Consider the following 16,271-nt stretch of genomic DNA (forward strand, 5'->3'; position numbering starts at 1 on the left):
AATTTATAAATTTTAATAATATTACACTCTTTTCGACACTAATATTAATAATTTTTAGGAGTTTTGGCTTTTATCTGTAAAATATCGACTTGAGATATAGTTAACATGAATTTTGAAATAATATTTTCATAAATTATAAATTTTTAATAAGTGCTTAATTGAAAAAATTTTGCAATGTAAAGTGTTAAATACAATAATTTTGAAAATTAAAGTGTTTAATAGATGCAGTGTTATAAGTTGAAGTGTTTGATGGCTTAAAATAAAAGTTGAAGGTGTCGCAAGGTTAAGATAAGAAAGTTCATGGGTGAATTTATATATTCTACCTTTAAAAAATACTTCTTTAATTTTAACATATGGTCCGCTCATATATCAAATTAATAGTTAGTAATCATTTAAAATATCACTATTTTTATTTTTTTTATATTTCTCTAATTCTTTCTTATATATATATATATATATATATATATATATATATATATATATATATATATATATATTGGGAAAGGTATTCGAACATGGACTATTGTCAGATTGTAATGCACTTACCACTAGACAAACTATGCCTTGACCGCTATATTTCTTTAATTCTAATGAAAAGAGATCGCAAGAATAAATAAATGATCCCTTATTTGTTTCCTTCTGATTTTTATTAAAATATTTAAAAATAGATAATACAGTTTGAAAATATATACTAAAAATTTAAAATTTTTTAAATTCCTAAATTTTTAATCATATAATAATTTAAACAATCAATCAAAATTTAAGGCTTTTGCCATTGTTAATTACTTAAAAAATAAAATGAGAAAATTTTAAATTTAAATAAGTATTGGGATAAATGGTTCGACAAACGTCTCTTTAATATTTTCTTCAACGAGGTTGAGTATTTAATACTTATGAATGAAGCAAATACTCATTAGAAATGGCTTACCTCTTAGTAGGCCGACCGAGTGTAAACACGGTCAATCCTAATCCAATGAATTGGGATACCATTTTTTTTTTATCCTATCCTATAATGCACATAAACAATTTAAATGGAAAAAAGAAGAGGGTGGGAGCCCCATTAATGATAATGAATTTATCTATTTTTGAGGTATTTATTAGAAGTACAAATGGATGGTTCGGTTCGAATTGAATTATAAAAACAAATTAGCTCTTGTTGAAGTCGAACTGCACCGAAACTTGAAAAATGGATCGAATCAATTGGTTCAATTTCACTTTTAAAATAATTATTTTGTAATAACCAATTCAAAGATTGAAAACCGAAAACCGAATAACTGAAAATAATTTATTTCCATCTTTTTAAAGTATGCTCACCCATATGGAATAACTTTATTAGTACTAAAAAAATTTAACAAAATACTATCATGTCTTAGTAAACTTTAATACCAAAATTACCACTTTTTAAAACAATAGAAAAATTCATAGTAAAGGTTATTCTTTTAATTAACTCATAATTGTGACATGACATTAGAAAAAAAAAAAAAAAGATACGAGGGTGTTATAGTAAATTTAAAAGAGCGCATGAAAAATTAGATGCCAGCATAAACTCAGGAATGATAGTCATGGGTGAGGAGAGGACCGCAGAGTGTTGTGCTGAGTACAATAAAAATAACAAATTTGGAAGAGGTTCATGTTTCTTGCCAAGTTGCCAACCACAAGCAATTTATATTATTTTCTACTAATATACAAGAGTGGTACTAGTAGCCAAGGCTATACTGACACGTGTACTTTTTATGTTATTATTTTGTAAATTGTAATGCAATTTTACTAGTATAAAAATATAATATTTGTCTTCTTTTGGTGTTTTTGATGATTAATTAAGGTTGCAAGGAGTTAATCAGTTTGGCACGTCTTGCTTTTCTTTTTATGATCGATTAAGGTTATGAAAAATTTTATCATATTTTGAGTTAAAGGCAATTAAAAATTATAAAGTTTATCTTTTAGCGCATCGACTCGATGCAAATATGATTTAATTTTAATTCAGTAAATTAAAAATATTTATAGTTAATATAAAAAAAATTACGTGAATTTTTTTTAGAGTGAATTACACCAGCAATATCACGAAGTAACCATTAATTAAAATCAGAAGGAGGAACTTTCAAAAGTAAAAAATATTCATGGTGAGGCAATCTGCTATCAATAAGTAAAGATAGATCAATTTTGACTTCCACAAAGTAAAAATTATAGTTAAATGATTAAACTATAGCTTCTAATTTTTTTTTTCCTAATTTAAGAAAATGGAATGTCATATTTTAATTAATTATTCATTTTAAAATTTGATTAATAGTAATATTAATGTATTTTGTTAACAAAGATGCACGTTAAATGCGAGTAGAATAAGAAACTAAAAAAAGATTACCTTCCTCCAAAATAAAAAGACAATTATAAATTGGAAAAATAAATATATTTTCTATGAAAGAGAAAGAATATATTGTTTTAAATAAGATCTTTCTTATTAGTTTACGGAAGAAATTAGAAAATCTATATACATCAAAATCACCCATACGTCAATTTATCAATTTATATAAATAAAAATTGTATGGATCGAAAATAGAATAAAGTGTCGATGTTAAAGGTCAATTTAATTCCCTTTTTTTTATAATCAATCATACACCACTTTAATTTTTTTCTTTTTAACCACCAAATACATAAATAAATCTCTCGTGCAATTCCAAATCCCTATTTAAAGAGAAAATGCAATTAAGAGAGCAAGAAAACATGAGCTCTAGTTCTCAACTATCATCCTCAACTACCTCACGAAACAAAGGAACTTCTTAGCTATATTATCAATTGGGGGGAGTTTGCTATTATAAATGTAGTATAAAGACCCCGCATTGGGGGTGTCTTGAAGTGATAAGAACATGGGTATAAGATTCTACTTTTGCATATTCACGAAGGTAAAATCGATTTGTGACTTTGTTTTGAACTGAATTGGAATTGAAAACCTCCATATATATTTTGTTTTAACATGTTGTGTTGGAGTGCTTAAATCGATTCCTGTATCTGACCTCCTGAGAAGGGAGAAGCTCTTTCATGCGCGCTAACCTTATAAAATTATAAACAATTTGACATTTTTAGGCAAATTTATGTTCTGTTTGTTTTCATAAAATAACTTGCAAGAAAATAATTTGTTGAAAAATATTTTCTAAATGACTTATTTTCTATTGTTTGGTTGTAATATTAAAAGTTAGTTAAAAATATTAAAATCTTTATCTCATAAGAGCATAAAAATATTAATATAATAGAAATTTTATAATTTAAAAAATTTTATTGTTAAAAATGAGAATAATGCAAAAAAAAAAAAATGTAAATTATGAAAGTCACCAATAGTCGGTGTTAAATAGTAACTGGTGGTAATGACTACAATAATTAATAAATTAAAAAAATATGAATTTATAAGGTTTATCAATGTTTGAAAAATATTTTATTCTCTAGAAAATTGAAAGTTATTGTGCTTAAAAAATAACTTAATTTTCCTTTGACCAGGAAAATATTTTCCGTTGACTTATTTTTCTGGACTCTCCAAACAAAGGAAAATTATGGAAAATATTTTCCTGCAAGTTATTTTACGGGAACAAATAGAGCCATGTAGAGCAAATTGGCGACAAAATTGAAATATGGGCAAATTATATAAATGAGCCAAATTCAGGGGACAATGAGTTATTTTCCTTATTTTGTTCAAAATATAAATGGTTTTAAATATTTTAATGAGTAATAAATGATGTTTTTCAATATTACTCTTATTTATATTAAATACCATAACTATTTTCTCAAGCTATTATTGTTTTGAGATAAATGATAATTTGTTCAAATTATTATTAATTTTCTTATAATACAGGAGAATTAATTATTTCATTAATCTCAGTACAAAAATTTTAAACGATTTATATTCTGAGACATAAAGGGTACGTGGCGATCAAAACTAAATTCATCAAATTAAACGAAATAACTTATTAAGCATATAAATTAAAATAATTAGCCAAGTTTTAAATAAAAAATATTATAGACTACACGATTATAACCTTTTAATACTTCCCATAATTGTTATATAATTTCAATTAATTAGTTAGTAAAATAACCCTTTACTTTTTAACAGCCAAATTCAATTTTGCTAGCAAGTAAAATTAGAAAAAAAAAAAAAAAAAAAACGATTATTAAGATAAAGTTGACCACCAAAAATCTAGCAAAAAAAAAAAAAAAAAAAAAAAAAAAAAACAGCAGACGGATTGATCGTACAGGCTGGTAGTTCGTCTTTCCTCTTTAGTCTTTAGATAGTTTTTCAAAAACCGCACCGAACAAAGAAATTGGAGTCCAATTTTTCTCTTTATCTCTGCAATTTCCTTCTCAGTTGCTATTGTACAGTTTCTACGATTCGAATCTTTGAGGAGTCTGCAACATGAGTGTCATCGACATTTTAACCAGAGTAGACGCGATCTGCCAAAAGTACGACAAATACGACGTTGAAAAGCAGAAGGATCTCAATGTCGCCGGCGACGATGCCTTCGCTCGCCTCTACGCTTCTGTTGAATCTGATATCGAAACCGCTCTTCAGGTCACTTCGATCTCGCTTTCTCTGCTTTTATTGATTTCTTACCTCTTTATTGAAATCTGGCTAAATTGAGTAATTTTGGTTCGAAATCAGTGAGCTCTACACTTAGCTTAACTCGAAATTGAAACGAGAATTAGCTCTTAAGGATTGATTTTCCCCTTAATTCTAGTGATTTAGTTAGCTATTCGATATGCAGAAAGCGGAGCTTGCTTCGAAAGAGAAAAGTAAGGCATCTGCAGTTGCTTTGAATGCGGAGATTCGAAGAACAAAGGCAAGATTGTTAGAGGAGGTTCCTAAGTTGCAGAGATTGGCTATAAAGAAGGTCAGTATCCTTTCTCTTTTGATGATTTGTGGATTTAATTACTTGTGCTGGTGGATATATGAGAATGACAATGAATAATTTTAAATTTTTTTATGACACAGTTTCTGTTGGATTGATGAATTTTGCATCCTTTGATCCATATATGAATCAGAATAAATCATAGTACATTTGCAATGTTTGTCCTTAACTCTCCATTTATGATTTAATATTTCCTTTTAACTTAATGTTTGATGAATGTTTTGGGCTTTTAATACTATAAAGGAAATGGAATTATGTCAGTTGTCGTTTTGTATCTGTGACGAATTTTACTTTTTTATTTTGTTTTATAGAATTTGACTACTTTGGTCCATGAGTGATGCAAGGCATATAATCTCTTGACAGGTTAAAGGGCTATCGACTGAAGAACTTACTGCCCGAAATGATTTGGTCCTTGCTTTACCTGATAGGATTCAAGCTATACCTGATGGGACTGCAGCTCCTCCCAAACAATCTGGAGGTTGGGGGGCTTCTTCAGTTACCCGTACTGAAATCAAATTTGATTCAGGTGATTTGCACACTGTATTGAAATAAATTGTCTCACTATGTGGGAAGTGGACAACAATTCTGAACGATATTTAGCTGTTTCATGAATTGCTGTTCTTACTTGCTCCTTCTTAATCTATGAAAAATGACTGCCTTTCTTCTATAGTTTTAGGGGGTGATAAATGATATTCTGTAATTTATAATCATCTTTTACTTGCATGTCTCTTTTTTTCCACAGATGGTCACTATGAAAGTGAATACTTTCAAGAAACTGAAACATCAAGTCAATTCAGGCAGGAATATGAAATGCGTAGAATCAAGCAGGCAAGTAACATGGAGAGTTGGAAGTTTTTACAGGCCTTCCTCTTCTGCACTAGAGGGAGAATTGCTTGCCCATTGTTGTCTGAGATGTAGCTATGGTACTATGTTCTTTTAATCACCTATTTTGACATTCCCACAGGATCAAGGTTTGGATATGATTTCAGAAGGTTTGGATACTCTGAAGAATATGGCTCATGATATGAATGAGGTACTCTATTTTTCATAAAATATTTTGTCTGTTGAGCTCTTTTCTTTTTGGTGTTCATGCTTGCATGTGGTCGTGATTGTCATGTGTGATGCATTTGATAATTTATTTGGCTTGTTATTATTTTCTCATTTGCATTACTTAATTTTTTTCTGTTTGTTGTATTATGTGTGATTGCAGGAGTTGGATAGACAAGTTCCTTTGATGGATGAAATCGACACAAAGGTGAGAAGCACTGCCATACCCTTGAAAAGTTCAATGTTGCACTGTTAGAATTTTCAGTTCATTTAAACTGTATTCTATATGCACTCTTGCAGGTGGACAAGGCAACATCTGACCTTAAGAATACTAATGTTAGACTTAAACACACTGTTAACCAGGTGATTGAGCAGCAACTTTGTGAAGCTTATTTTTTCACTCATTTCAGCTGGATCTAACACATATTTTTTATGTATTTCAGTTGAGATCTAGCAGAAATTTCTGCATTGATATTATTCTGTTGTGCATAATTCTGGGAATTGCTGCCTATCTATACAAGTAAGTTTCAATTAGTTCATGAGTAGCCAATACATATCTCATCATTATTCATACGCATAACAAGTGTTCTAGTTTCTAGTTACGTTTGGGCATACTTACTTTTTCTAGAATCTAGATCTCACCATGATTGTCAAGTTAAAAGAAATGGGTTTGCTAAAACTTTATGTATCAAAGCTAGGACGAGTCAAACTTAGAGTAGCATTGTGCTGTCAGATTTCGCAAACAATTTCAGGAGCTAACTCGATTATCTAGTATTTATTTATCTTGTGGACAAGGCTAACAATGGAGTTTTCTTGTTTAAATTTTTATTTTTGTACGTAGGACTGTCTTATAAGACAAGATGATCTAGTATCTTGCTATTTATAATTTTTAAAAGTGTTGTTGTATGTCCTTGCTTATGCAAAAATTGGTAGAAGTGTTACCAAATAATAGAAAGGTTGGAACTTCTTTTTGGGCTCTGAATGTTGCACTCAGACTCGGTTTATTAATTTTATAATCAAGAAGGGGTTCAATCTAATGAGAGAACTTTAAACTCTTTAATTGTGTAAGTATGGAGGAACCCTTAATGAGAAACCTAAGAAGGAAATATGGCTTCATGGAGAGAGAGAGAGAGAGAGAGAGAGAGAGAGAGAGAGAGAAGTATATTTACATCTCAATGCTGCCTTGTTTGCCTTTTGATGATGGATCGATCAAATTACTATTGGTTAATGTTTGTTTGGTTTCCCAATATGAATTTGTTTGAGGTGAAGCATTTTTTATTTGCAGTGTGCTGAAGAAGTGATGAGTCATAATCGATGTGCTACTGAACCTAATTTCTTGGTCCTATGGTGTTGGCTTTTTGTGGCTTGATAATGTATGTGGAGAGACTTGTGTTCCTTGTATTTTACCTTTGATTTTTCTCATGCTTGGAAATTTTGTATTTGTCCTTCATGTAAAGATTTAAGGAATCAGCTATATATTGTTTTAATCGTCTCAAACCATCATGTAATTTTATAATTTTTTTTATTCCTTGTTTGGTCCCTATGAAGTACTTCTAAGTCCGGTATGTATGTGCTCAACCTATTTCAATTGAATCGGAAATAGAAGTATATTCTCGAAGAACAAAAGGAAATAAAAGTAAAAAAATTGCCATAAAAATTGAAAACCAAAGACAGGAAACCAAAACAAATCGTACAAGTTAAGCTTTGGAACAAAATGGTTGGAAACAAAGGTCTGACTCCGATGATCAAGTTTTCTTTATAAAATATACATATTATACAAATACAGTAAATGACGAAAAGGAACATCATATCTATGTTTTGGTAGGAAAATATGTATATATTATATATACGGGTGCATTAGCTAATAATTAATCGACATATGATCATATATACACAGCTACCCCCAGCTTTGTTGATAGATTCACTTCCTTTTTAAGGCCAAGTGATCAAGCTCTTTAGTCTTGACATTGCATATGAGAATTCCATGGATCACAATTGAAATTGCTAACGTTTGACTGGTTGTTTATCAATCCATAAAAGTTCATATCAGTTCCATTTTTACTAACAGTTGTAGCAAAATTTTCTTGCTGATCAGTATCTACATCGTAAGAAGTAACCTCGAAATGATCAGTGTCAATAGTATCAGGGTAATAATCACTACTCTGTAAGCAGATGCTTGATGCTTTTTCAATGCAAGAAAGATTCTGCGAGGCAAAAATGTAAGGTAACATCGGACAATCGCTGTATAGATAGTTTTTGATTGTCTCAATTTTGGTTTCATTCACCTCTGGCAAGTACCCTTCAGGATTATTTCGATCTTCCCAGGTGCTTCTTGGAAGACTGCTTTTTTGTCTAACTCGACAAAGCACCCAATCATCTAGCTGCAACAAAAGGAAAAGGTTTTAACAGCCAGAAATTCGTTTATTTGTGTTAGTTTTTCTTTGATTATTTCGGTTCGAATTTATAATCTCACAGTTACAAACAGAAATGGTCACTTACCCTCATGGAACCTTTTCTTTTAGGATTATACGCCACTGTTGTCTGAAGCAATCTATATTCATGCATAATCCAATCTGTCTTAATTCCTTTCGGAGGACGACCTTTGTAGAAGACAAGAGCCTTCTTGACACCAATACTTAGAGTCCCACGTGATGTAAGAATTGGTTTATCAGTCCCAGTTGCCTTCCAATAACCAGAAGCAGCTGCCCTATTGGGTCTTGCTCCATTAGGGTACTTTCTATCTCTTGGTGTAAAGAAATACCATTCATCATCTCCAAACAAAGCTTTCTCTATTTCAAAACCGAGAAAGAATTAAAAATCTGTTAGTAAATAGATATAGAAACGACAGAAGAATGAAAAATGTGCAGTACATAGAATACAGACTCGGTAAGTCCCATGGGTTATACTTGTAGAGATCTAATTCAGCAATAATAGTAGCAGGAAGGGTTCTTGAAGCAACTTTGTTCTTCAGGTAGTGAACTATAAGCTCTTCATCTGATGGATGGAACCTAAATCCAGGAGGAAGGTGAATATCTAACGTGGGTTTTGTCTCCATGGAAAAAGAAAAATTAAAGAAAGCTGTGTTCTTTAATGGAGGATGAGTATAGGGATAATTTAAGTTTATTTTAGTACGTTCATCAAAGCTACTATTTATAGGTGTACCCTTTCTTCCCCCCCTCCCCCTTAACACTCTGTTTGGATGGGTTGAGAGAAAGGTAATTAATGGAAGGGTAAGGAGGGGGAAGGGTGGGGAGAGCTATAATAAAATAATATTGATGTTTGAAAAGGGGTGAATTAGTGGAAAGCTAAAGAGAGATAATGCATATTTTTTGTGTTTGGAAAGATGGGAAAAGAGGGCTAAATAATTAAAAGTAGTATAAAAATACTTAGTTACCTCTCCCTCTCCTTGCTTACACTCTAAATTGGGTGTAGCAAAATTTGATATTTAAGAGGTAAAGGAGGGTAAAATTTACCTTTATTTATATACCGTCGTCCTTCCTTAACTCACCTCTTTTCAAACAAGAATAAATATCTTAGTACCTCCCATTTCCCGTTATGTACCCCTCCTCCACCTCTAACCAAACAGAGAGTAAAGAGTGGGGGCGGGTGGTGGGGGTGCCGGGGCATTAGCTAGGAATTCAGATGGAATTCCAATAGCAGGATAATAGATAAGGGAAATTATAGTCATAGTGTAGGTTCAAAGAAAGAAGATAGACTAGAAAGCAACACATTTGTCTCATATTTCATAACCTAGTAATTGTTCGTTCTATAACTACCGGTATCCAAAACTCCACTAGGCTCTTACTGGATTTGGTTCGAGTATTGTAGGAGCGACTCTCTCAATTTGCAATTTCCATACTGAAAACTCGAAGCTGAGATCTTTGGTTAAAGAAGGAATCTCAACCAACATTAGTATATTTCATAACATACTATTAGATAATGCATTCTTCATTTAATTTTCGTCATTAGAAAATATTTTTGGCACAATTTATACCAAATCCAATATGAGTGAAAAGACTATAATGTCCTTAAAAATGTGACAATGTGTACAAATTGTGCCAGATACAATATCTGCTATTTAGCAAAGTTCTTTTTTTCATTAACATTATAAAAAATTTGAGACGAAAACCTCTTCAAATAAGGTATGTGAAGATTCATATTGGAAGTGGATTGATCCTATTTATTTGAATGATAGGAGCAGCCAATTAAATCCATTAATATATATATATATATATATGCCCTACATTGTCAAGTTCCAAAATACAAACACTCAATTTAAGTTTGATACTAATAAGAGAGTAGTCCAAAGTAGTTGTCAATTTTAAGAATTTCTGATTTTTATAGGTGATATCAAAATCCATGAAGGGACAACATAAAAATTCTGGTGGGGCAATTGATTTTTGCATTTAATCAAATTATTTAGCACCACTTACTTGTCCTTCATCTTTGTCTTCTACTTTCTCTATGAATATGCCACAAGATACAAATATATATATATATATATATATATTCCACAACACATCTTTAGTATAAACATTACATTAAAAATGCTTTTATTACATTCTATTATTACTCATCAAAACATTTCATTATGAAAATTTTCCTTTTCATTTTATAGTCTCTCTATAATATTCATACATTCCCTTCCTCATTTTCACTTCCTAAGGTAATTTTGTAAATTTGAACATGCATACTATGCTATAATTCATGGACCCAAAATGTAAGAATTAAAGATATCCAATCATATTGTTTATTAAACACTAGAGGTTAACTCAGCTCAGAGCCAAGAGATATACAAAACATATTTTTGTCATAAGCATTATATTGAATATTTCATTGATATGTAATTAAAGTGTTATTTTCTTTTTTTCTTTTAATTTTTTAAAAATCAAGTGGTGTAATTACTATTTAGATCGTAAAGCATAAAAGTTTTTACCTCTCTGAAAAAATGAACTATTTAGAAATTGAATTTAAATTATCATTCTTACGATGATTGAAACTATTTACCATCTCAATCAATAAGTTATCATGTAGTTCAAATATTCAATTTAAATTTAATAACCTTTTGAATCTCGAGAGCTTAAATTACTTTCTTCATTACGGTAACGAATTGTACGATTTTTTTAATTGAATTATTTGTTCGATAACAGATTTAATATTACAATAATTTTTCATATCCAACTCAGATATAGGTACCATATGTAATTCTGAAAAAAAAAAAATCATATTCAAAAAATAAAAAACATGTTACAAAGGAAGACAAATCATAAATACCTAAGTTTGAACTATACCAATATTGCATATATTACTATTAGTATGAAGTTAAAAGCATACACATATAATTTGTCATTGGATGAAGACAAAACATCCTAATAGATGAGTATTGTTCATAACGAAGTTTCTGTTACTTCGTGGATATCATAGGACCTCGAATCCTAGGAAAGTTATTTTATTTTATTTATTTATTTATTTTTAACCCATCTTTGATTATAAAATAAATTTAAATTAAGTTACATACCTATTGTCATACCCGTTATTAAGGTGGTATTATCAATTTATTAACGGTTACTTTATATTTTGAACTTTTAATTTTAAAGCTAAAATTAAGTTGAAAATACCATTTATTTTCATTGATTTAACTACTTTCGGTTAATTAAATATTTGTTTTGTATCATAATTTGTGTCCTCGTTTGATTTGCACATAAAATTAAGAAAATTTGATTAACATAATTAAACTATAATTTTTGTTTCAACTTTTTCTAATATACCTTTATGTTAATATTCACAAAAAATAACTAACCTATATTAAATTATTATTAAAATTAATCAAAAATTTGATTAAATAGAATTTCGTTGCAAGATTAAAAGTTGGTACGTTAATTTTGTTTACATTAAAATTTAGTTAATGATAATATAGTAGTTTGATTATTATATTTGTTGAAAAAGAAACATATTAAATAAGATAAAATAATAAATTTTATATATTATTTACTTTTAATAGGAGAAAATTACGGGATTGAGAGAATAATTACTAATAAATGAATTTTGAATATGTAAAATAAGTATGAGCATCTTGGGCCTTGTAGGAACATTTTTGGGTCATGAAAACCATAAACATGCTTGTGGCCCACACATTTGGGCCCTCGTCAGTAAAATATAATATAATAAAATAAAGTGATCAACGCTTGGAAAGAAAAGTCCGTACCGTTTACGAGATTTGTACTTTGCCGACGGGAAACGTACAATTAATTTCAGTAGGAAAATTCCTTAATTTGTCTTATTATTATATAATTTATATATGCAAATTAAACTACACCATTCATTACATAATTCCCATATGAATTCAAAGCATCCCAACGATTAAACTGCACCGACAGCTCCAACCCAAGTTGTTTGAATTTAGTGATCAAAGTCAGAAGGTTCTATCCGTGAAAAAATACTCATAAAAAAAAATAATTTAACCGTGCTTTATTTCTATATATATTATTGCGTCTCAATGTATTTCGGAGAGAATCGGCTAATTTTAAATTCGAGTGAACGTTTCACTTCTAATTACAAATCATCCATTGATTGAATTTTAAAATGAAACTAGTCTCGTGTCTTTGAGAATATTTGTAGTAATAAAAAAGAAAAATTTTCCTTATAAAATGAGGATATATTGGTATTAAACATAAAAAAAGACATGATAACCTTAAATTGTCATCAACAAAATATTGTATGTTTTTTTTTTTTTCCTCCACATTTTATGTTATTAGACAGGCCATGTGGGGTTACTACCCAAGGAACGAAGGAAGAGATTTGTCTTACATGGGCAAATGTGTAATTAGCGGTGCAGTTTTGCAAGATAATTTATACTTAATTATATATTAAACCATGGATAATATCAATGGCAAATGATGTTTTTTGGTCACTGTTAAACGGTGTTGTGTTGAATAAATATTGCTATAAAAAACGTTGTTTAAGTGTTTATTTCCTCAAATAAGTATATACCTTATTGAGCTCAAGTTCCCAAATATTTGTTCACGGCTCACAAGAAAAATGCCCATTACAAGAATTTTATTGTTACTCTCGCCCATAAGGGTTTTCACTTTCACTGCACCTCAGATTATCTCTTACTTGAAGATGGTAAGCAATTTCAACAAGGTGAGTATATAAATTCGATTGTCAGGATGTAAATTTTACATGAAAGATTAAAATTATTTACGTTATACTGTCCGAGCGATGTAACTTTAAAGTATAATATACGTAGTCCAAGAATGATTTGACATCTAAATTTCATTGAGTAAAAGTGGGTAGAACCCATAATTCAAGAATTCTCTCTCTTTCTTCTCCATATATTTTTACCAAAACAGAAAGACCAAGAAGAAGACAAGCAACAGGAGAATAAAGAAAGCGTAATGGGCATTCTCTACGTGCAATGCGGGTCGAGAGATGAAGATGTGTCGTTTCTGGTCGGACGCATAATATATAGATATATAGATATCATTTCATTCTCTTCCTCTCCTGGGAATTAGGGTTTTTATTTTATTTTATTTTATTTTATTTTATTTACTTATATATATATATCCAATTAACACATGGTGTTCTGTGACTACGTTTATGTGCATGTGTGCAACATATATTTTTTAGAGAGAGCTTTGGATTCTAAAATGGGGAATGTGAAAGCATCAATTCTTTGGAAAGAAACTCCGTATGGAAGGAGCCAAAGATGTATAATTAAATATGTAATTATGAATTAATATTCTCATTTAATTAATTAATTAATTAATTAATAATAATCATATTGTTAAACTGTCAATAGATTATTAATGAATGATAAAAACATTGAGTCTGCTCAAAGTCAGCTTGGATTAAGACATCAGAAAACGTGTGGGGATCACATATCATATGGCCCTCTTCATTAATTAATTAATTAATTGTAGCTCCAATAATTAGAGATTGCATTTATTTTCTTTTTGACATATTGCAAATTTTCAAAAATCAAATTGGACTATTGGAATTTAAATTTCTAACTTTATGTACTATATATGAATATCAAAATTATTGATTAAATTTTATCACTTTCAATTTTGCTCCAAATGTCTTTTCCAAGTCATCTCTAATTTTCTCTATTATATACTGAGCTATTATATAGACGTGTTTTCGTGTTCAAGTCCCGATGATAGTCAAAGAAAAAGCTCTTTGAAAATCACGATTCTAAATATAAAAATCTAATTTTATAGGTAAAAGTTCGGCCAGAAAGACAGTACATTACCGCTGTTAAATTGTTAGTTCAATAAGTTAAAAATATTTTTTTTGATAAATTATTATTAGTGGCTAAAAAAAAAAAATTATAATTATGCATAATTAAGAACAACCAATTAGTGTAGTTATCCTTTCACCTAAGAAATTTTCTTGCCAGACAACTAAGAAATGTGACTTTTCACCCTTTGGTGTACTTTAACCTTTTCTCCAATGCAATTATCACGAGATAAAAATTACTTTTAAAATATATATATATATATATATATATATATATATGGATCCAATCAGGTGTTGATCTGATTGGTCTTCTCATTTATGTGAGAAGTGAAAAGTTTTGAGTTTGTATCCTCTCGACCACAAGTGTTTTTACCAATTTAGTGAGGTCAAACCTGTTGTGTGGATAACCTGCAGTATTATTTTGGTCTATCGGGTCTCCCAATGATTAAAAAAATGAATATTTTTTTTCATTTTCAGACATTTTTAATATTGGATGTATTTGAGTTAAAGCAAAAGGTAATATTAGCACATGTAGATAAGAAGAGTTAAAATAAGATCCACTGGCAAGATCCTGAACTAAATATAAAACTGAAACTTTAACTTCTCTTAGAAAACTGAGAATCACATGATGATAATAGGATAGCAGCATCTAGATAATATTTTATTTATATAATAGGTTTTTTAAATGCATTTAATTAAAATTAACTATTCATAACTCTTTTAAATTTATAATCTCAATTAGATATAACGGAATATATTTCAAACTACGCATAATTCAGAGCTTTTCGGGCGAAATTTAAATATATATATATATATATATATATATTTATTTATGTGTGTGTTTATCAAAAAATAAATTATTTTGAATTTTTATGAAATGTATATTGTTGAAAGAGGATAATGCAAGTTGGTGGTAAAGACAACAATGGTGTGATGGCTTTTTCAATGTTATGGACATATAATACTACTATTCAAATTCAAATATATGACCAAACAAAATACAATTGATGTAATGTGGCATTATGTGTTTGGTACCTTTTGTGTTTCATTTATTAGACATAACTTTAAATGAATTATTACAAATTAAGACATATCATAATTATTTTCTAAAGATTTTAATATTTCAAATTGAATTATATATTTTTTTCATGAATGGAAATATTGGTTGCTTTCATTTAAAAAAATATCTTTATATATCTATAAACTGTTGGTTAGAGTGATAAAGCGAATTTAATTTTAATAAAGGCGACAGCATAAATTTCAATCTCCGAATTTTGTTAGGGATGTAAAAAAACTTTTACCCGACCATGGAATTAAACCTCCCAATTACTATATAAAAAAAAAAAAAAATTGTTCATGTAAATCAGAAGTGACACGTAAGCACTTAAGCTTTTTGGGATGAATCATAATAGCGGAAGAACCATCAGAATCACAGTCCAAGAAGATTGGGTCCCACATCTACAGTCAACGAGACAGTGTATCACGGACCGTCCTATCTATAAAGTTTCTCGGGAATCCAAAACTTTCCCTCTACATTTTCTCTCTCAGGCAAACACAAAAAACACGCACTACGCTGCAGGTCTCTCTCTGTGACTGTCTGTGACTTTAGCCAGCAGCAGTAGTTGTATGCTAAATTGGGGTCTAACTTTTAATTATGATATAATCATTCAATTCCTGGTCATTGCTATAAAGCCAAATAACTTTTCTCAATCTTTCTTCCTTTTCTTTTTCGATTCAAAACTCTCATTATTTAATTGCTTCAATTAATTAAGTAAAACAATCCCATCAACATGCACATGCAATTACCCTTATATTATTATTTCAATTACATAATTGCCATTCAAATCGAACGCATAATATCACGCCGCGGCGAAAGTCACTTAACTAATTAAATATATAAATATATTTATAAAGTTAATGCTCGATATATGAAAAAACACTTGTAGAGAGAAAAATAATTACAAACCTCGAAATAATATCAATTTCATATCTATATGTAGTAATATTTGTGAAAAAATCTAAAAAAAATTAATTTTATTGCCATATTCTTTTACTCAAAACTCCATGAGAGTTCAAGTTTATAACATTATTAGT

General features: G+C 29.5%; 2 protein-coding genes across 3 annotated transcripts; one reads left to right on the top strand and one right to left on the bottom strand.

Annotated features, from left to right (window-relative positions):
• Window positions 1–4,211: 4,211 nt before the first annotated feature.
• SYP71 (syntaxin of plants 71) lies at window positions 4,212–7,433 on the top strand. Of its 2 annotated transcripts, XM_012226945.4 has the most exons (9): window positions 4,214–4,552; window positions 4,746–4,871; window positions 5,253–5,415; window positions 5,632–5,717; window positions 5,854–5,922; window positions 6,100–6,144; window positions 6,237–6,299; window positions 6,380–6,456; window positions 7,222–7,433. In XM_012226945.4, the coding sequence occupies exons 1-9, from the start codon at window positions 4,397–4,399 to the stop codon at window positions 7,235–7,237; spliced, it is 801 nt and encodes a 266-aa protein (XP_012082335.1). In that variant the 5' UTR covers window positions 4,214–4,396; the 3' UTR covers window positions 7,238–7,433. The 2 variants fall into 2 exon arrangements, with proteins under 2 accessions (XP_089573769.1, XP_012082335.1); XM_089717643.1 differs by lacking the exon at window positions 7,222–7,433 and having other exon boundaries at window positions 4,212–4,552; window positions 6,380–6,460.
• Window positions 7,434–7,673: 240 nt separating this feature from the next.
• LOC105642379 (NAC transcription factor 29) lies at window positions 7,674–9,245 on the bottom strand. Its single transcript, XM_012227198.4, has 3 exons — window positions 8,820–9,245; window positions 8,436–8,725; window positions 7,674–8,317 (listed from the first exon to the last, which is right to left on the bottom strand). Exons 1-3 carry the CDS (start codon window positions 8,989–8,991, stop codon window positions 7,892–7,894), a joined length of 888 nt encoding a protein of 295 aa, XP_012082588.1. The 5' UTR covers window positions 8,992–9,245; the 3' UTR covers window positions 7,674–7,891.
• Window positions 9,246–16,271: the final 7,026 nt, after the last annotated feature.

Source organism: Jatropha curcas, chromosome 2, assembly GCF_041381405.1.
Source record: "Jatropha curcas cultivar XTBG-Jc1 chromosome 2, XTBG_Jcur_1.0, whole genome shotgun sequence".
Lineage (NCBI taxonomy): Eukaryota > Viridiplantae > Streptophyta > Magnoliopsida > Malpighiales > Euphorbiaceae > Jatropha > Jatropha curcas.

What these genes read in the sequence shown, in the direction of transcription:
- LOC105642379 (XM_012227198.4), bottom strand. Translation starts at nt 8,991, where the DNA reads ATGGAGACAAAACCCACGTTAGATATTCACCTTCCTCCTGGATTTAGG. An exon ending in TAACCCATGGGACTTACCGA is followed by an intron (nt 8,726 to 8,819) that starts GTCTGTATTCTA and finishes GTTTTGAAATAG; the next exon opens with AGAAAGCTTTGTTTGGAGAT. An exon ending in AAAGAAAAGGTTCCATGAGG is followed by an intron (nt 8,318 to 8,435) that starts GTAAGTGACCAT and finishes CTTTTGTTGCAG; the next exon opens with CTAGATGATTGGGTGCTTTG.
- SYP71 (XM_012226945.4), top strand. Translation starts at nt 4,397, where the DNA reads ATGAGTGTCATCGACATTTTAACCAGAGTAGACGCGATCTGCCAAAAG. An exon ending in ATATCGAAACCGCTCTTCAG is followed by an intron (nt 4,553 to 4,745) that starts GTCACTTCGATC and finishes TTCGATATGCAG; the next exon opens with AAAGCGGAGCTTGCTTCGAA. An exon ending in TGGCTCATGATATGAATGAG is followed by an intron (nt 5,923 to 6,099) that starts GTACTCTATTTT and finishes GTGTGATTGCAG; the next exon opens with GAGTTGGATAGACAAGTTCC.